The sequence below is a fragment of the Pholis gunnellus genome, assembly GCF_910591455.1.
Source record: "Pholis gunnellus genome assembly, chromosome: 8".
NCBI lineage: Eukaryota > Metazoa > Chordata > Actinopteri > Perciformes > Pholidae > Pholis > Pholis gunnellus.
The window spans coordinates 6,840,640-6,862,490 of NC_136534.1; the positions used below are offsets into that span (position 1 = coordinate 6,840,640).

The following is a 21,851-nucleotide window of genomic DNA, read 5'->3' on the forward strand; positions in this document are numbered from 1 at the left end:
AGCAGACAGGTTTTATACTTTTAGACTCAAATTTGTTTTCACTCTTGCTTACTGACAACACTCAGTCAAGCCCGTATCCTCTCTTTGTCTCACATGCGAGTTCCACAACTAACGGCTTTCCTCTCTCTTAATCCTGCAACTCCGCTGTGTTTTTTTAGTTTTCATGTTCAGTGTCTGCTTGGGCGGTGTCTATTTGTTATTACCTTTGTGTCTTCCGAATATGACGGCACTGAGCGGAAAAACAACCTTAAAATATTTTTTTTTTAATAATTTCTGGGTTTGGAGGGCTTTTGTTAAAATCTTGTTGCATTTGTATTTAAAATAAAGAAAATAAAAATAACCAATATAGATATATATCACATAAAAAAGAAATAACAGGTGCTGTGCAAGACAGTTGTTGTTTTCCATCAATTACTCTCATCATTACTTTCTGTCACGTGGTCTAAAGAACAAAACATATACAATAGATGGTGAAAAGATGAAAAGAGCAATGAAAGCGTTTTAGGCCTCTTTAAAAAGAGTTGCCCTCACAGCTCTATGAGCCCTCAAAGGCTGCCAGTGTCACATGAGAAACAGATACCATCCGTGGAGTCGGGGACCAAAATGACCAATTAACATCCCCCACAAAGGAGCGGGCAGCTCGGCCGTCCAGACAGGGGAAACCCTGAGTGACTTCATGATTGAAGATACGGCTGGTGACGGAAGGGAGAAAAGAGCAGGGGGCGGGGGTTCCACGGCAAGAAAGATCAGCGCTGCATGGTTCGCAGACTTTGGCCGGGGAAAGCGTGGGAACGGTTGACGCCAGTTTTGACATCCCTTTTGACTTGATTGTTGGCTTCGCGACGCCCTTGACCTCAGCGTGTAAATAGAGCTGCCAATCTCTTCAATCCCAAGGTCCTCTCAATGTGTCCGTCAGTCGGACGTCTTAGGCATCAAGGAAGGACTTTGTCTCAACACACTGGGGACAACACACTGCAGGAATGGTGAGCTTTCCCGCTTACTGTTCAAATGTTACGACAGCTTCACACCAACAATATTGGACGCAGTGCATTTTTTCCTCCTTTCGTTTGGCAGAAAATGACCCTAAAATGTAGTCCGACGGTTCAGCTCCCCGAGAAGCAAAGATCTGTAGCCTTCTACTCGTTCTGTTAACGGTCTCGGGTCGGCTTGCAATTGTCAAGTGTGAACCAAAAACGAGCCAAACATGCAAACAGAAGATTCAGAGATTGATCAATCACGAATAGAACAAGTGGCAACAATTTCCTCGACTGTACTTTTTGGTTTACATTCTTACAAAAACCAAAGCGCGGTGACAAACATACACCCCCCCCCCGCCCCACACACACACATCCAAACTTGAAAGCTAACAGAAATGCACACACACACACACACAAACAAAGCACCCCTGTGTTTGTTTGTCTGAATACAGGTTTTCGATGTTTGACTGCTGTAATGCCTGCCCTCTCTCCCCTCAGGAGCCCTAAACTGGGCCGGGCAGGATAAACCCTAGAGAGCTTCCACATGTCCCCGACCACATCTGAAGTGCCCGCACCCAGTGCCAACACATGTGACGCCCGCAGCTCCATGTTCCAGAAGCCGCGGTAACAACCCGAACCTGTAATCCGCCCCCGCCGGCCGGTGCCACCCCTTAACCTCGGACTGCTGCCGTGCCCACCCCAAAACGCTCAGCGGAGAGGAAAGAGATCATTAGTCCACCAGATGCCCAAACAAGAAAGATGAAAGGGCAAGTTTCTTTGAATCTGATAAATACTGCATTGCTTCGCTTCCAAGGGAGTTCAAAGGGTTGGTTCATCGCAACTCTCCAGCGTAAAAGGTTTCGAGATTTCTGCCACCTCGGACCTTTTCATTTCAATCTGCCACAACCGCACAGAGCTCGGTCTACGGAGCCACTCCCTTCATTACAGCAGGACTTGTCCTTGATCTGGAGAGAGTTAAATTCCTTAATGCCACTGCGTGGTTTAAGTTCGCCCACAAGAGAAGGCTCCTTATCACAACATCAACGCTGCTCTAAAACATTTCTCACACACTTCTCTACTCTCAAATGTTTTCTCAGATGTCACTTTCTGTGGGGGAAGAGTAGTAAAGGAATCTGATGCGACTTCCTACACTGTGCAGTGACATACATTTACATCACGCAGAGCCTTGGGAATGTGCAGATGCTGAACATTTCATTTTAACCTAAATTAAACTTACATATTTTGACAATAATCAAATGCTGTCTGGTGGGTGACAGGTTTTCAATAAGGTTTCAGGCAATAGGGGAAGTGTTGGGGGAGTTATTTGGAAAACATGCTATAGAGCTGAACTACTTAATCAAAAAAAGTACTTGCGGTACTTTTCAAATCATTCAGTTTATCAAAGTAATCCGTTATATTTCTCAGCTCTGCGTCCTCACCCACGAAATCCCAGAAATCCGACCAATAACGCCGACCTATTCATTCATTTGCAACATTACCTACTATGGACTACATCCTTGCCTCACAAGGCATTTCGTCCAGCAATATTTCCAATGCAATTTTGAGAATCTTTGCAGTAGGAATATGGCAGATCATATCAAAAGTGTGGCAAAGCACAGAGGAAGAAAATGAAACCATCTCCTCCTCTCGCGGTGACTCCATGAGACTAAATGACTAGTTTAGAGGGACAATTTAGTCAATGTGCTGACGAGGAAAAAACTCAAAACCAAAATGTTAAACCCTCAAAAGCCTTCTCCACTTTCTGGGTAAAACTTTTTTTTAAATGATGTAATTCCACACAAAGCCGTGATTGATTCAGCTTGTGAGATTCCCAGATAAGAGACGAGGAGGAGATCTTCCTGCTCACAGTCCTCTCCCCTTCCGACACACAACTCCCACTTCCAAATCAAAAAAAAAAAAACGCCTCACTCTTTTCCCAGTGTTTACCCGGCTGCGGCTTCAATGGAAATGCCCCCTGCTCCAGGAGAAACAACCCCTATTGAGAGAGACCTGAGCCCAACACGACAGGGAGGCCTTTTCCCATTGAGCCCCTCTGGACCGCAGTGGCAGATCTGACGCGGGGACAAAAGCCCACAGGCCTACAACAGGGAGAGGGCTCAAATGTTTGGCACCGCGATCCGGCCTGGCAGAGACGTGTGTGGCCACAGAGCGCTTCTCTATTCAACGCTGTGTGGGAGAGGGGAGGGTTTCTCTTTTCATAGCGAGGCAGAGCCCAAGCACTACAAGAGATGGCCTTCTTGTATGACTTGTTTATCGGCAAAAACCACTTGCTGAAAGTGATGTATAGTGATAGCCATCTTAACCCTCGTTTATCCGTCTCCTATTCATGCCGCGTCAGCGCCTCCGCAGTGTTTTTTTTTTTTCAAATGTTCCAACTCAATGATTCAGGGCAACAATATTTATGGAGGCATCTAAATGTGCCGGTGTTTCATGAGGGTAGAACAGAACAAAGAGGAAGCTAATGGGTAAGCCCATTACAGTAGAAGCAGGTGAACCACATCAGTCACACTGTAACGCAATAAAGAGGTTTAAAAGGTGTTAACACTTCAATCAACATTTTGAATACAGGAAATGAATTCTGCGAGGCATATACTTCTGGGTGGAGTCCAAGTAAAGTAAAATAAAGCAAAATTGAGCAAAGAAATGTCGGAATTTAACAGTGTAGCTCTTCAGGAGATGCAGGGGGCCGACACAAGAAAAAAGACACCGCGGGAAGTCTTTATTCGGATGTAATGATCCAGTATCAAATGTTTAATGGCCGACACTGCCAAACACACCTTCCACACATGCTCGTGCAGCGGGATTGGCTTCTGATGTCAGGATTCGCTGCACAGGTCCTTAAGTCCCAAGTCGATGGTGATAAGTCAGAGTGGAGCTGACACCTCTGCTACAATCACTTTCAGTTACAGGCAAGATCATGGAAATGCCTGGATTAAAATTGGATCGTGGGTGTTTTAAAGGACACAGAAGGTTTTTAAGGAAGGTCATATCACTGGCATTAAGCCACTAAGACATGCCAACAGCTGCAGGTTGAACAAATCAAAATCCACAAAATGAAATGACCCCTTTAATAAATGCCCACTCTATATTCTGTAACGCGTCACCACTCGGAGGGTGACCTTCGTGCTGGCAGTTAAATTTAGAGCCTCATCTGCGGTTGCCAATATAAAAGTAGATTTTTAAATGAAAACCTGTAGGGGGGGGGGGGGGGGGGGGGGCTGACGTTTACGCAACATTTAACAGGACTGTGAGAAAGTGGTCTGCCGCGGTTGAGCTCGCCCACGCAGCTGTTACACCATAGACCGGCGTGTCTGGATTCACTTGTGCAGGTGATGTCAGAGCTCCTCCGACCGGCGATCTCTCTGCAGCTGACCAAACTGCTGAGGTTGTTCCCATAAAACGCCGCCATCAGCGCCATCCACTCTACCCCCACTATCATCGCCACGTGTTCTCCCTCGCACTGCTCCAGGACTCCAGCTGAACACTGTTTTGTTACAGTTTGGACGTGTGCAGCGTACGGCGCAGTAGCTTCTCAGTTGATCAGCGGCTGCAATCGGCAGAAAATAATGTTAAAAGGGAACGAGATGGAGATTTGGACGTGGCCTGAAAGTTAAAAAAGGTTTTGTGCTCTGAGGGTTCAGGCATGCCCACGTAAACATCTTTGTTCTCAGAGCTTCAAAGCTCAGGCAGGACAGACCGCTGAAAGCAGAGAATCAGCAGAAGCTGAATTAAAAAGCTCGCTATCGCAGGAAGCCGCCTGATGAGTTCAGGACCCGCACTGGCAAAAAGCTGGAGGAAAGACTGAGTCACAGCCCTGGCTTCAGTGTTTATACACACATACACATGCAAACACACACGTATACATGCCGTGCTAAAAGCAGGATGTTAATGCTGATTCAAGCCCAATTTCTTCATAAACACACAAAGAGCGTACACACAGGTAGACAACCTGCTTCATTAACCCACCCACACACAAACATAGAGTCTACTTCATCAGAAGACCCACTCTCCACGACGTCCTCATTTGTCCGGCAGCGCACCGCGGCGTCCTCTTGTTTGATCAATATCGGCATGTGTGTCTAGACTCTGTGAAAACAGCTGGTGGGGGAAAGAGAGCGGCTGGCCCAGAGGAATTCATCCCAGAGTTATCATAGTGAGGGATTAGAGGATAGAATCCAAAGATGAGCAAAACAGCAGGGTGAGGAGTGACCAAAAAAGAAAACAAAGAAAAGAGCGGGAAAGAAAGAGGCGGGGTCGCTCTCGATGAAAAGGTCAAAGACAAACGGATCGGGCCGCCAGCGCCTGGCTGGTGGGGAGACTGGACGTAAGCAGACCGTTCAGACCGGGACCAGCATTCGCAGCCCTTTTTAGGCTTGAGATCAGCCAGCCGACCAGGCCAGTTACATAACAGCAAAACCACCAAGACCAGGAACCACCGGCACACTCAGCTCAGCCCCTCTCTGGTGCTGCCACGTAGAGAGAGACAGATGCTGTGGCGAGGTTTGAGCTGTAAGCAGAGGAATCATTTAAAGCTGCACTAGGCAACATTGTTTGGTACAATCACACTTGTTTCAGTTGTCCATGAGAACTTTCCTACAGCGGGACACGTGTTCAACCCACGTCCACCGCGGTGGGTGGCAATATGAAGCTGAGCACATCAAAATCATGTCATCAGATAGGCTAGTCTATATCATGCAAGCTGTGTCAAATACATCCAACGACCAATCACGACCAGTTAGATACGCATCAATCCAATCATCCAATCAAGTGAAAAATTATGAGAAATTTTAATTTGAAACACTGAGTGGAGTTGAATGGTGTTCATGTTGATGTCTGGTTAAAGATCTTTTTCAGGGACCTTTAAATAGGTCATGAAACATCCACCCTGAAACACACACACACACACAACAGTCTGCCCGTGTATAAGGAAAGTGTAAACACCCCTAAAGTTAAAGTATCTCACAATGCAAAAGTCAACTTTAAGTTGAAATCAGGGAAAACAATGCATAAATATAAAACAGGTAACCAGACTGACTGGCAACAAGTCAGCAATCCATACATTTTGAAATTTCTTTGTAATTAGCGGCTTCATTGAAAACGCCTTCTGGCAAAGCAGGTGTTGAACCTCTTTGATGGTTTCCAGTGCACAGCGGCAGACCCAGTTTAGTGACGTACGATATGTTTTCTTACATTTTTACATTAGAGTGACTGTGGAAGTGTGTGCTGGAGGAGTAATAAAAGGGAAGAAAGAGGGAGAGAGGGGCAAAATGAGTGCATATATTCCTGCACGTGTGTGTGTGTGTGTGTGTGTGTGTGTGTGTGTGTGTGTGTGTGTGTGTGTGTGTGTGTGTGTGTGTGTGTGTGTGTGTGTGTGTGTCCATGCTCACTCTATGCGTTTGATCTGCAAAACACACAGCAGCCATGAATCTGAATGGAGGCGTACAGACATCTCCGATACAATGGGGGGTCTCGGGATCAGTGTCAGCGCCGATCAATCAGGTTATACATATGGAGTCGGTCCAAAGGTGTACTTGGGTTTCAAAAAAGGAAAATTATGCAGGTTTCATGGAAAACTAAAACCCCATCTTTTTTATTGGGCCCACGCTGCACAGGAATGCATTTCCTGATTTTGAGGAAGCAAGTCTAACGGCATCACTGCACTCATTGTTCCGAATGGCCGTGGCGGTCATCCTACACTGTATAACTCCTACAGGCATCAGCGATCAAGTGGAAACGGTAGCAACATAAGAAGGCCGTCCATCCTGGGACAGTCATCCTGCTGTGGATACGGACCAGCTCATACACGGCCTCACAGAGGCAAACCACATAACTAGCATAGCACTAGCACTAACATAACAGAACTATAACCAGACTCTATATAGTGCATTCACAAAATAGCTCTACGTGATGACCTTTCCATCATCGCATACATTAGAGAGGAGGATGTAAAAGAAAAAAATTTATTCTCAAAGATGTCATGTTTATTGGATAAGAATGGCTTTCTTCTATCTTGTTTACTCTATATATTGTCAACAAATATATTGTCAATGAATCTCATAAACATATATATGTAAGAAACTTTTCTTTGAAAAGACAAACTGGGGTGAACGGCTTTTGTTGAGGGCCGTTTTCAGTGCTGTATTAATCCACATTTGGTTCTCTAGTGAGCATTCATAGCACCAGGCTGATGTATGTAAGATTAATTTAAAATAAACTAAATTGACCACGTTCAAGGCAATTAAGACACATGTCACCCAAAGCATAGAATAAACTGTAAAGATGCCTTTCATCATACTTCACTGTAACAACATTAAAGGCCTCTGTGCATTCTGTGGACACGTCAACATCAATTGTGTGGACACAATTTATAAACTGATTGCATGAGTGACATCGTCGAACCAGACTTTTTATACTGTTGTCCTCGTACAGCTATAACAACCTTGTAAAGCCTTTTCCCAAAGAAGAATTCACATTTCGGCGGTGCAGCAGCAGCCAGGTTGTAGAGTCCCTGGAGTGAGTGGAGGTTAAGTCATTTCCTGAGGTTACTTTAGCGGAACAGTAACACGAGCCCAGCAGCTTGCGACCTGACCTCGCTAACCAATTCTGCTGTCAATATATACTTGTCAACCAGCTTTAGATCCATACGCATCGCCTCCCCATCCGGCGGTGCGGATTCTTCTGACCCACTCCCCCTATAATTGAGCATCCTCGGCTCACAGCCACGGCCGGTCTTATACCGGCTCATATTTAAGGCAGGGGGACAAGCATGACAAACAGAATCCTCTCTGCGGCTTTGCTTTGGAAACAGCTCAATCAGGGATTCCTCTGAAAGCAGAGCCAGGGGAAGCACATCCAGGCACATGGTTGGCACATGTCCACACGGAAGTCAAAAACAACGGAAAAAAAGGTCGTAAATTCAAGAAAAATGTTCAGAGTGCGTCTAAAGAGTCTGAAAAGCAAATCTGAACGGTCCAACTTCTCAACATTCAGAAGACATTGAGAGAAGCAGTTAGAAAGTCTGGAGCAGCGATGTGACAATGGAGGTCAGAGATGTCTGTGCTCGTTTCCAGAGGAGATGAAAGCAAACAAAGAGGCCTTCAAATGACCCTTTTACTCTCTGACACACATGCCAGAGAATCATACGCTATGTGGCCTCTGCCCTCTGACGCATACGACTGCTTTCTGGTTCAACACATGACAGGTGAGACAGTGTTTCCCTAAAAAAAATTTTTTTTTAAACTCTCCTCTGACAGCACACCCTTTTTCCATTTGTCCCCAAGACGATGCAGCACCCGACCGTAAACTAACAAAACTACACGGTAACGAGCTCGGTAAAGACCGTTTTATGAGAGCCAACTTTAAGTGTTTTTCTGTCATTAAGAAGTAAGAGTGAAGATTTCCTTAAAGGATCCTAATTGTACACAGAGAGAGTGGGAGGTTTATTTATGGGCTCTGCCTGCAGGTGTAGCACTGAAGAATGGAAAACACTGCGCAGCCTGGTGTACATTAGCGTGTGTGCATGACTGCATGTGCGCGTATTTGTGTGTGTGTGTGTCAGAGACAGTGAAGGAGAGAGAGTTGGTTCCTTTGCCGTACTGAGGGGAACCTTGAGACTCTACAGAGCTACCTCGACCTACGCTGTATTAAAAAAGGGAAGTTCCCTCTCGAGTGGAAATTCCATTACAAATAGCCACAATGAATGTAACAACTTCATGGTAACACAAACGCAAAAAAAACCGCAATAAAGACCAGCACATGAAAGGGGAGAGGTGACATTTATGTTGCTGATATTCATTCAGCATCTTCAACTAATAGTGTAAAAGCTTTTTCTATGGAAGGCCAAGAAAGCTATTAACTACTCAAAAAGACATGCACAATCAGCCATTAATCTATGATTATGTGATGTAATCACATGTGGTAATCAATAAACTAAGAAGTTGTATTGTGTTTTTGACTCATCAAATCTGCAGTACTGTAATTTCGCTTGTGTTAGACGAGTAAAAAGAGCAATAAAATGAGTAACTAGCTATTTATGAGCAACTTAAGTTACTCATAAAATGAGTAACTTAAGTTGACGGTTGAGATTGGACTGCCATGACTTTTTTTACAACGTTCAATAACATTCATGGTTCATAGACAACGTATTCTAATGACCAAAGGCCGGACTTTTGCTCTAATGCCACCAGCAAGTCCATGATTTATCCAGTGAAAGATCTCCAACATCTAACAGAGTTTCTGGCTCAACCAATGACGATGAATCTAAAAGGACTTTTGTGATTCTCTGACTTTTCCTCTAGTTCCTTTTGAGGGGCTTGTTGGTCTGGGGTCATCATTCTAGCGCTGGGAGTGAGAGGTCCCGGGCTCAAATCCCGGACTGGCCCTTTTCCATTGCATGTCATAGTGGGAAAAGCCCTACGACATTAAAGATGGCTCTACTCAAGTGTCCCAGTAATTAATGACTCATTACAGCGTGATGGTGAGCCAGCATGCACAATACCAGCACCCTGAAACTGAAGCAGCTAAATTGTATTCAGGCATTAATAATTTCATTTCAAAAAGGTTTATTGCAGACCACTGTTTTCATCTTGCTGCAGGGAAAGACTATTACAGTGTTTTACCAATTTAATTCAATGTCCTGTACAACAAAGATGACCCGTCATTGACAGCCAAGCTGCTAAATCAGGCTCCTGAAAAAGCACACAACTTTCTTTTTGAATGGCTTACAATCTGCGTGCAAAAGACGGGTACCACGGAGTCCTGGTCGACCCTCTGGACTCTGACTCCAGAGATCCAACTGAAGTTTGAGTCTCAGTAGAACAGTCAGTGTGAAATTCCCCAAAGATCTCTGCAGAGATCGTAGGTAACTTATCAGATTAGCTGATGCATCTGATTCCATCTCTTCCATAATGATGTACTGTACTGCCCTGTATCCTGTACGGACTTACAGCCAATCACAGACAGCTCATTATCTCCTCCGGCAGTGTTCAGTGACAGACGGGACTGCACACTGAGCCCAATAAACCTGCCAGAGGGGGAAACACCAGAGCACCTGTATGAAGCACCAGACAAGAGGGTCATTCAGTGCTAGACGTGAGACAACAGCACTGAGGCTGATCTTTACCAGAGAAGACTGACACTATAATGTAAAGAAGTTACAGTTTGAAGTGGATCTTTAAAAACATCCCATACAAGTAAGTAAATCATATGTCTACGACTAGAGCCTGTTGGGTGGTATTGGAAGGTTCAAATTTATGGTCCATGTCTAATCTTTACACTTGCTATCGGTCCATCTTTCATAAAAAGGCACAGGAAGAAGTTGAGGAATGTATAGGGCAAGGCCGTCACATGAAACACACAAAGAGACTGTTAATAATTTGTAAAGCAGAACGGACACAACGCCTCAAACATAGGCCAATGAGTTCAACAAATATTTGTCTCCAGGTTAGTATGGTTATCATTTTGTACTTATTATTTACTAGACTTGTACTTTGATACGGTCGATATCTCACAATGGCTACGCTCAATCTACTTGTGTAGAAAAGATAAAGGTAAAGTTCAGCAAAAGGTCATGACAACGAACTGCCTTATTGTGACTTGTTCAGGATGAATATGAAGCGAGATGCCTGGTCACTGTCATTTCTTTGTCCATGTAAGCTCTCACTTCTGCCTATGTTTGTATTCGAACAGTATTGAGTACCAGGTTGCCCTATTGTGTCCAAACCCCATAGGTTTTCTCACTAAAAAAGGCCAGATGCCCCCCCCCCCCATCTGTTTCCTGCAAAAATGGCAGCCGTTGCAGGATTCAAGAGGATCGCCCTGTGAGTAAAGCCCTTTAAATCCATGCCTTCCTCTCAGGAGGGAGAGAAAGAGCACACATCAGCTCCGGCCCGTCTCCTCTCAGGATCTTACTGCCTGACTAAGCTTTTCCCAATGAATGCCTCCCAACAAATGTGCCGTGTTCCTCAACTAATTTTGGTCATTAGCAGCCCCGGGGACTATGGCGCTTCGAAAACTTTGTTTGCAGGGCCAAACGCATTAATCAGAGAGATAACTAGCGTTTTCTCTATCAACATTGCTGCACTGTGCTAATAATGCTGTTTGACAGGAGCACTGAGAAAAAGCAAAACGAGGAGGCAGAAAGGGAGCTCTGCGTGCCGGCTTTTTAAGATTAATTTCATATGTTTGGTTTAGAGAGAAAGACCTTAACCTATGTCACTGTTTGTTTGATTGCAGGTCTTGATAAAACTGGACTTTATTTTTGAAGATATTTGTATTTGATTTTGCTTTAAATGAACAAGGCAGAAAATGCTGGTGAAAATAACTTGAGAGGTAAAGTTGGTATAACCAGCCCAGAAACAGTTCATCAAAGCTTTCAAGATGGACTACAACAGCGCATCTCTTGTCCTAATCTTCCATCAGTGAGCAGACAGTCACTCTAATTTAATGATCCCCGCCGAGCAACACCGAGCTCTGAGGCCGACCGGAAAGAGCGTCTTAAATTCCTCTTCCTGAGCAAATATGAAAGAGCAGCGGCTCCTTAAATCAGGAGGTGTCAACTTGTGAATGCACAGACACGCTTGTTGGTCAAACAGCCTTGGAAACCGAGCCGCTGTTGACTTAGGGAGGGCAGCCTTGAGTGGGTGGAGGTAGCGGACATGCGGGGCTCTTCAAACGCAGGCCAATCCCCCTGAGGCAGCCCTTTCATGCTCCACAGTCCAGGTCCCTTAGGAGCCTGAGTGTTGCCGGAAAAACATCCAAGCCAATTCACTTTGGGCTTCAGCATTCATTGGCAGTGTCCAAATGACAGTATTGGCCTAGACAGCCATGTGTAACTTCATACAGGTGTTTCACACTACCTCCTCATCGGAAGCAAAATCCTTGTGACTTGTGTTACAAGGTCACGAACAACAAGTGTCTGCTGGATGAACTGTTTTATTGGAAATCTCAAATATATTTCCAATGTCAGAGTTTGTCGTAAAAATAACAGCAAACGGGTGAATTACGGCTATCTTTGCATCGGTAGAATCGCAGCCGCCTTCAGTATTTGTGTAAAACAGCAGTGAGCCAGTCTCACCTCTGGTACTCCACTGATGGAGCTCCACCATAATGTGTTTTCCTGTGGTCACTGCTAGTTTCTGTGAGGACAGAAACGTATTCTGAACAAATGATCACCTACTTGGCAGCCGCCTCTCTAAATGCACCCAGACAGTAAAAATGTAGAAGAAAAGAACTTTGCAAAGAAACATCACTACTGTTAGAATACAAGAAACGGGCCGTAACACTGCCACCAGTAAAGGCTGTAGCTTACGGTTAATGGTAAAGAGCACAGCTTAACTTAAGAGGGAAACAGCTAAGTACACTTAGAGTTTGCTGTTTTTCCTTCTTTGTGTTGGATCTGCTAGTGGTGGGAGCATTTGGAGTCAGGGGAGGGGTGATGCTAGCAAAATTCATCCACCCACGTTCACAAGATGATTGGTTCGGAAGATTCCTTCATTTTGGAGCTCTCCAGCTCTCAGTTCCCTCAAAGGTCAGCTCTGATCAAGATGGTTTACTATCGGTCAACGGCAAAAATGAACATCTCAAAGTTGAGCGAAACATTTGCAACGCTTTTTTTTAAACGGGGCTGCAACCACCACGAAACCTGTCACTCTACACAGCATCAGTCTCAATGATAGCCATCTCTCTGCGCTTGGGAAAACCATTTGTACATCATGTCCATATATCCACTAAGTCGCAGGACGCTGAAACCAAATACTACCTTTAAATTCTTGCTGCTGGGTCTTTGTGAAGACACGACAAGACCTCCGCCACTCTGACTCTAAAGTAAGAGACAAAAGCAGCATTGAAGGGAAGAGGGGGGGGGGGGGGGGGGGGGGTAGAAGGGGATGCTTGAGATGAGCTTCATAGGAAGGTGATGAGGCTCAGACTGTCTCCTACTCTCTCTGTCTGTCTGGGACAAGCTAATGGCTCCTCCGTTGTCCTCTCATGAATGAGGACCACCTGACAAAAAAAAACACACAAAAGTGAGCTGAGGAGGTCGAGCTATTTAGAGAGACCTGCTGCTGACTAAACACAGCATCACACTTGTGTGTGTGTGTGTGTGTGTGTGTGTGTGTGTGTGTGTGTGTGTGTGTGTGTGTGTGTGTAGGTGTGTGTGTGTGTGTGTGTGTGTGTGTGTGTTGTGTGTGTGTGTACGCAGAGACAGGTGAATTGACAGTGTGATCATATTACACTTTATTTGAGCCAGCCCTGAAGAAAACACTGATAAAAGCACTTATGGGGCCGCAGGTTAAGCTATTTAAACTGGTTTATGAAGATGTTAGAGTATGTGTTTGTGTCTACAGGTGCCTGTGTGTGTGTGTGTGTGTGTGTGTGTGTGTGTGTGTGTGTGTAAGGCTCAAGTTGGGGTTGGTTACTGGAGGGGAACGAAGGTGCACTTTCTTTCTGTCTGGCCGATCCACTCCAGTCCATCAGAGGAATGTCTGGTCACCGACAATGCGTGCGGTCAAACTGGAACACCTGGCCACACCTGAGACAACCCACTCACACACTCACACACTCATCATCCATGGAGCTCTGGCGGTCCACCTAGTGAGGTGGATCGACAAGTGCAGCTGCTCTGCGTAAAGTCTGAACAGAGAAAGGTTTGTTCCATTTTCACCGCTCAGTTAAACGAAGGCTTGTAATCTCGCTGCCAACATCATCGAGTTCAACCTCACATAACCGCTGTCGTAATACACACACACACACACACACACCTAGCATTCTCACTTAATTTCTGCCCCACCAGACAGTGCCGTGATGTCAGAATCCCCCATGCAATGGCCTTTGGAAAAGTTACTGTTACTCTATATTCCATTTACCCCGAAAATCGGGATTAGGAGCTGGGAATGACATCACGCCAGAGTTGATTGCGTTCCAGTAGAACAAGTCAGAAACTTGGGGTTTGCTCCAGCCATCAACATCATATTGCTCCATCTTTTTTACTGTCGATGCACGGTGCCATCTTGGATTTTGAGTTAGGGGTCGGGTTCGTCCGACTTTCCAAGTCGGAAATCTGACATCAGGCAGTGTTCCAGGTGAAATTTCTAACTGGGAACACATACATTTCTGCTTCCCAGTTCAAAAGGAACACAGCATTACTCGCACATGATTGAGATCAAAACTGTGAGTAGCAACGTAGCTACGCACATTTGCCATGCAAGAGGCTCCGACGCTGTGAGGTCAAAGTGGTTGACGACCGCTAGTATGGCTAAAAACTCTTCCGACCTGCCACTCTTAATCTCACTAATTAACATGAGATACCTCTAAAATCCAAAGTACAATTTGCTGTTTTACGGGGAGTTATGTGCAGTCACTTCCTGGAGTCTTGAGGTGTCACTGCTTTAAGTCAGATTTTCTTGCAAAGTTTATGAAAACAAGAGCACAGAGTTCTTGATCTAGTCTCTTAATTTTGCTCTGAAAGTGCACCAGTTTGATGCAGTTTGATGCATTTAACTTAACTTAAACTGTACAAAATGTTTTTTCTAGATGCATGATGTTTCCAAAGTTTGTGCCGTAATCGAACAGCCCTGCATTGTATTTTCCAAAATGTGAAACTATTTAAGGGCTCATGGGGTAAAAACGTGACATCTGCCAGAATAAGCATCATTAGAGGCTCATTGTTTACTCCCCTTATCTTATCGAGTCAAGAAATACCAGTGAACTTATTGCATTTCAAAAAGAAAACCCTGCTCTTTCATCACAAATATCCACCAGAGGATTTTCCTTCGGTTGTGAAATGTTGATCGTATGAAGAATAGGGTCCAGAAAGCTGACAAGACTAATAAATGTAGAAAGATTACCGAGGTCCATGGGAACCTCGGCTAGCAGCACAAACAGAGCACTGCTGTAATGCTTCACCAGCACAAATGGTCAGCATCAAGCTTTTATAAGTCTTGACTGGGCAGAAAACAAACTTCATCCTTGTGTCACGCTGACACAGTGACTCAGTGGGAAATCAAAGCTCCAGACTGCATCGGCTGGAGTCAGCGTCGGGTCATCCAGCTGTTGTCTCACCGGCACCTTTTACCAATTGTGACATAATTCTATTAGAGTGCACGCGCGGTTATAAAACCCTTATCAGTCCTTGCTAGAAACGCAGGCCGGCTGGAGCGCATTACGATTCACATGGAAAACTCAGCGTGTCAGACGCCGTGCAGCGACCAGCAAAGCGTGACACGTAACCAAAGGAAAGAGGATTCAGAGAGCCACGAAGAAACAGAAATATTTCCATTTCAGAATTAAAATCTGGGCATATTTGTTGCCATTTTTGTTTGTTGCTAAATCTATTTATGGCGGTCTCAGGTTTAGAAGGAAATGCAAACCTGGTGAGGGGAGGAAAAAAAAGTCGATGAGTGTAGCGGTCAAACCAGAATAAATCTAACATGAGAGCCTAATTACTTCCAGTTGCTGCAGAAGGTTATCAGGACCATCAGCGCTATCCCCGATGCCCAATCAGATACACTGTTGTTCGGCACTCGCCAACAACAGAGACTCTTACTTGAAGCCTTTCATCTGTGGATGCAAATGGGGCCTTCAATTGCAGCGCCCGCCTTGGCACCGGGCTCTCCGTTTTATTCAGGGTTCGCGGGCTCAAGCGATGCATCGAGTTAGCGATTTTTAAGAACCTCAATAAACGAAACATCGCTGCTTAATCGAGGGGATCAATGTGAGTCCTTGGGATTTAGCACTGAAAGCATTCACCATTTCATTACTCATGACTGTATTTTATCAGGTTTGATGTTATTTTGTTTAAACAAGTAGAACGTGCCCGACAGACAGGAGCTTCAGTTCTCATTCTCCTAAACCTTTATGACTGACTGCACTTGTTACAGTCCCCTTCCCCCACAGTAGAGAGCCTGTGAATGGGCATCTGTTGGCCCGCCGACACACCGGCAGCTCGGCCCAGCGCTTGAGGTGAAACAGCATCCCTGATTGGGTGCTAAGAGCATTTTTTAAGGAGCCTGTTGTTGTTGTCGTTTTCCAAGGCCCCGGCAGGCGGAACCAGCGTCAGAGCGACGCGCTGAGGGGGCCGGGATCCACACAGATGCCTCATTAACGTGTGATCAAGCTGGGGGACAGAGGTCGTCTGTGGAGTGCGGCCAGCGCTCTCTTCCTCGCCACAGAGCACCCTTTCTACGCCCTTCGCACCCCACTTCGTCTCTTTATTGCGCAGCGAGCGCACACAAAACACACCTATAATATCCGGTTCCACCTCCAGAGAGGAAGGAGGGAGCGTTGGTGCCGCAGAGCAAGGTGAGGCTGCATGCGTGCGAGCGAGCGTGCGTGCTAGGTTTGTTGGTGGTGTGTGCATGCATCAGCCCCGCACATACAGTATAAGCGTGGGACTGGGGGGATTAAAAGGAAATCCAAGCCTGCAGATGTGAGGACAGGGTGCTTTCAGCGCCGCGTCCCTCAGCATCAATTAGCAGGTTGTGCTGTGACTGGCTCCTGTTAGGGGTGAAGTGGGCCGGCCCAGGGAGGTAAACATGCCTCGGCCCCGAGGGGCTCGCTGAAATCAGAGGGAGGGGCAATAATGTGCCAGCGCCTGAGCCACAGAGGCCTGCCTGTGCCTGGCCACTAAACTCTCTTTAGCAGTCATTTCCTAGCTTCTCCTCCAATTTCCTCAGCCCCGGTTCATGCACGGGGCTGACAGTGGATGGTTCACCTGGCTGCATAACAAACCTGTTTTTTTTTCCTGCTATGACTCTGACCTGTGTGTGTGTTTGAGCGAGCCTGTGTTTTGGGGTCACTTTAACCGAGTGACGAGAGGCAGATCGGATACAACCACCAACCCAGATGAGCTGCTTTCATTCTAAGTGTAGGAATGGTTGTGTTCTTTCTATCTCCTCTGACCAAAATAAGTTGATTTTACAGTCACTTAAAATTGTGGTGTACACTATAAAAGGTTATAGCAAGATATCTGAGCTTGACATAATAAATAAAATAAAATAAAACATTAAAAACAAACATACTGGCTCCTCAGATCCTGGTAGCTTCAATGCCAGTTTAATCTCATTATACCACATTTGTTTTACAAAACAATGTAACAAAATTAAATGTGAGCTCATTTAAGATGGCCAACTTTAAAAGGGAGTTCTCCTCCCTTTTAAAGTTGGCCATACTCAGCCTTCTTGTAAACAGAGGAAGAAAGAACTGTGGCTTTCATAACATTTACTCACAGAAAAACAAAGGAAATTAAGAGAAAGAGGAATGAGCAAGAAACAGGACAGTAAGTACAACAGATGAGGGAGTGTGAGTCTTAAAACTGTGAGTAAAATGATATTTCTGTGTCTCTATGCTTCAAACACATCTTTACTGTTCTAGTAAAGGCTCCAAATTTGAATGTCTGAGGCCTCGTTCTCAACAGACCTTTAATAAAACACACAAAATACAGCGAAACATCCTGAGTGCCAGGCCGGTCCCATGGCTTTAGGTCAACCTATCTCGCCCTCTTTAAGAGCCCTCTTGTACACTGGGTCCATTCAGGGCCCCAAGGTGTAAATTGAGACGTAAACAAACAGTTTACTGGGCCAGGTTTAGGCGCTGAGGCTATAGGTCCCGGTTTGACCTCCATAGCAAACAGCCATCACCTCAGTCTGATGAGATTTTAAGAAGAATGAAGCAATGAACTCTTCCCTACTTCCTACCCCTTTGCAGAGACCACACCCATCTTCAAACTCGGCCTTCATTGTGATCTCTACACACCTGGGAAGTTTAGTAACTAGATTTTGCACTGCTGTAGCTTTCCACAGACAGACATACATACATACATACAGACATAACAGAAATAACAACAGCTAGCAAAGTACTCAAAACCAGTACAGCAGGTGTCTCCGGGACCACGTTTCGTCATGATGACACACCCACAGACTCACAGGGTGAAAACAATACCAGCGCCGCTCTCGCTGCTGGTAATCATCAGGTTGTGCAGGATGTGTCACTGCTTAATAACTCACAGTGCTGCTGTGTCTCCTGATGAGGGTCCCGTTTCCCATAAACCATTACCTTATGTCAAAAAGAGGATGTTGCTTTTTTTTTTAATGCTACAAGAACAGAACCTTCTGTTTTGTGCCGCTATGCAATTTCAACGGACTTCCTCTAAAGTGACACAACATAAAGTATTCTTCACATTGACAGTGTGGTTTGTTTTTGGTAAATATTATCCCAAATGATTTGTTACATTTCTACAAACAGCACGTTTGTGTGAATGTTTAAACAAGCAAGACGTGTCTCTGATTGAGCGCACAGGGTGCCCTAACTTGTGTCTTATTAGTCATAAAGCAATCGGTGCACACGCTTCACCTCGCCCCACCACACCACGCACGTGAAAACAAACAGCATGTGGCGGTCTCAGGAGTGGAGTCATTAACTTGCGCTAACAAGCGCGTCTCTGTGCCGCCACCAGCTCGCCACTCCTCGCTCCACAGACACTGGCCTGTTTGAACTCCACTGTCTCACTTATCGGGGCTCGCTGTTTACACCGACCAACTGTGGAAAACTGACTGCGGCCTTTATCAGAGCGGAGCAGCTTTGAAACTAAACATGTATAGCGATTAGACTATTGTAGCTGCAAACTCATAGAGAAACAAACCAGAAGAGATTAAAGATTAGACGTGGACAGGCCTACAGTTCTCCTGTAGCTTCCGAGATGGGAAGACATTTGGCCGGTGAGGGTGCCGAGAAAAACCACTCAGAGGGAAGAAATAGAAAGTTCAAGTGTTCTAAAATTAGCCTGGCTTTGACAAAGAGCTGTCAGGCCAGGCTCTGCTTGTAGGTCACACTTGACATGAGAGTGGCCCTGAATTCAGCCAGTTGTTCAGGTGGTCAGTCAGCACCATGGACAGAGACGCTGTCACCACAGCTTGACCTCTGGGGCCCCGTGCTGCCACACAAACCAAGAGAAAACACTGGAAAGGCTCAGACGCTGCCAGAGGCTTTTTATTGTTGAGCATGGTTAAAAAAATGACATCAGGCTAAGTCAACAGCAAAGGAATCATGTTGGAAATCTCAGCAGCCCACAGTCTTCCGCTTATCTCCCGATCCAAGAGGAAGCTGCTCAGCAACATTTTTTTTCCACGATTAAGCAACTTCAAACTCTGTTCCTCATTTTACGACCAGAAGAGAAAATGAAAACAACTTTAAATCTAAAAACATTTGGCTTACACTTGACAAGATATATGAGCTTCCACAGCGAGCTTGTCATAATATGCTGGATCACATATTGTAATGTTCACTGTTGGGAGGACAGGCCTGATGATCCATTCCTTATGTTAAGCTCCTGACACACCGCAAGAGTCTCTGTAAAGCAATACGTCACAGGGCAATACTAATAAAAAACCCTCTCTGTGTGACTACGCCGTTTGGTCTCTTTAAATCTAAATATAAACGCGTCCAAAGCTGATACCTAAACCTCCTGGATAATGTTGCGTTCACTTGCTTCTCGAGTTCTCTGAACGCGGTCCAGAAATATAAACAAGAGGACCTATACAGCTTAATAAACTATTAAATACATGTGGCACACATCAAACAGTATTGATGGTTGCTGCTTGTGTGGTGAAGATGATAATCAACGCCACAAATTAGGTGGGAAATGGAATCTTAGTAAGTTAGTTGTCAATCTTTAGCATAAGCACTGTAGTAACTTATTAGCAAAAACGTTGTTGTGGTCGTTGCCGCCTCTAATATGTCCTACAGCGCCTGAAGGCAGCAGCAGTTTGCTCGTCAACCTTGCCGTTCACGGAAACTAAGCCGACAACTAACACAACTGTCTCCACACTGACCTTGTTCAAGGAGGGGTTCCGGATAACATCGTAGCCCTTCTTCTTGGTGTAAACGAAGCTTTTTATTTTATCTTCGGACTTGTGCATCTCGGTTTCCACTGATTCCCGTCTGACCAGACCGGCGCGTGCCATGTTGTTGCCTCTTTAAATAGAGCGACGGTGAACTGTTGTGAACTCAACAAGTGGATGCGCAGGTCCGACCACTGAGCTCTGCTCGCACCCTCTGCCTATGTAGTCACTTAAGGGAATTTAATGACAACCGGAGTCTCCTTATCAATGAGGCCGTTTTTATTGTTCCCTGACGGTCTTGATACGTGCAAAGTCCCTCCGTAGTATCATCCTGCAACAGGTGCAAGGCATATATATATACATATATTATATATATATTATACAGTATATACAGGAACACCTGAAATGTACAAATGAACTAAAGTACACTTTTTTCTCTATGCATTAACTTTTCTATTAAATAAAGAATCGGAATAATAACGACATAGTTTCAAACAGTATTGTAGCAGGAGTTTTATTGGGTTAATTAATGGCATCTGTACTGTAGTTATTAAGACGTCAGTGTATTGATCAGGCTGCTGGGTTATTCATATTGCGTCTTACATATTAAAAAAATGATGTAAGACTAAACTGAATTTGAATTCACTTATACTATTATCTTTATAAACATATGAGTTTGTATAAGTTTATTCATATTGATTGTTATTTTCTTGGTGAACTGTCTACAAAACAACTTTTAACCCGAACTAAGTTACATGAAGTAGCTAAAGTAATAGTAGCACCAGGAGATATAGCTGTAGCAGTTATAATAATGATACGTCTACAGTAACTAAGTCACACTGTGCGAGCAACATTCCCAGGAATTTGTTCGGTCTTAAATAAACAGTTCACATATTCTACCATGTAAAATGTGGACTATCCATCCAGTTTTTTGATGAGTCATGACACGCAACTGAGATGATTTTACGACTTGGTGTGTCTGAGGGCTGTGACAGGAGTGAGGATGTTTGAAGCCAAGGTCATCCTTCAGCCTTCACACTGTTTCAGGTTATGCAACAGTTGGCAGCAGAAACGTGGACAGTGAGATATACCCTGCATGGCATTCTGGGAGGGGAAGAAAGGTTATTCAACCCTCAGTCCATATATCTCATGTTGATGAGGTGACTGCTCCAAACTCACTACCGCCTTGCCTCGAAACAGGCCGATTTGCATATTATTGTCCCTGCAGAATCACAGGCATCCACAGGGACATACTAGTTTCAGTTTTTCAAATGTATTTGATTATATATTCATCTTTATTATCAACGATTCCCTGCCAGTGTGCGTCACTGAGATAAAGGGAGTCTGAACCCTGAAGTGAACACATTTACAGACAGATTTATCTTTGTCATGGTTGGGCTCGTTCCAAGTGTGTAAAGTTGTTTGAACTGATAAAGTCAGTGACTGCAGAACGGAGAGGATAAGAGCCTATAGAGGATGTGGAGGGCAGTATGGGTCCTCATGTAGTGCTATTATATCACACTTTCATGTTTTCAGGACAATGAGGACTTTGCCCTCATTGTTACCCCTAAAGCCGGCCTACTTTCTAACAGAAAGAGTGGAGGATATGTCTGAACCTGCTGCATTCAGACATCACGTCTCCCATTAATCATGCCATATTGTGGCTGTGTGTCAATTTGGTCCAGTCACACTACTATTAGAGGATAATTTGATATTGTCTCCTCGCTGATAGACTCATCCGTTCACTGTTGAACATACAAAACAGCAGGCACAGCATAATAAGAACCCTTGGGCGTTTCTCCTATTCAACTTCATTTAAGCTGCACTAAATACAATACTATTGCCATTGCATTTGGGCACCTGTCTGCAGGAGTGGGAAACACAGGCCACCAACCAATACATACCAACAGGCTGCTGAGGTTCAAATGGGGCTACGTGGGGTTTGTTTTGGCTCTTTTTGGCAACAGACTCGGTGACAAGCTACTTTGTCCTCAAGGTTCAGAGTCAACACCAGACGGCT

The 21,851-nt window shown here is 44.9% G+C and overlaps 1 protein-coding gene across 2 annotated transcripts in view; it reads right to left on the reverse strand.

The window, feature by feature from the left end:
• Positions 1–20,032, reverse strand: part of me1 (malic enzyme 1, NADP(+)-dependent, cytosolic) — a 68,529-nt gene extending 48,497 nt beyond the window's left edge. The window contains exon 1 of one of the 2 annotated variants that reach the window (XM_079164010.1): positions 19,823–20,032. In XM_079164010.1, coding sequence (XP_079020136.1) covers positions 19,823–19,954 — 132 coding nt within the window. In that variant the 5' untranslated portion in view covers positions 19,955–20,032. The remainder of the gene's footprint in view (positions 1–19,822) is intronic. The other variant, XM_079164011.1, reaches the window with a different exon arrangement.
• Between the last annotated feature and the right edge of the window lie 1,819 nt (positions 20,033–21,851).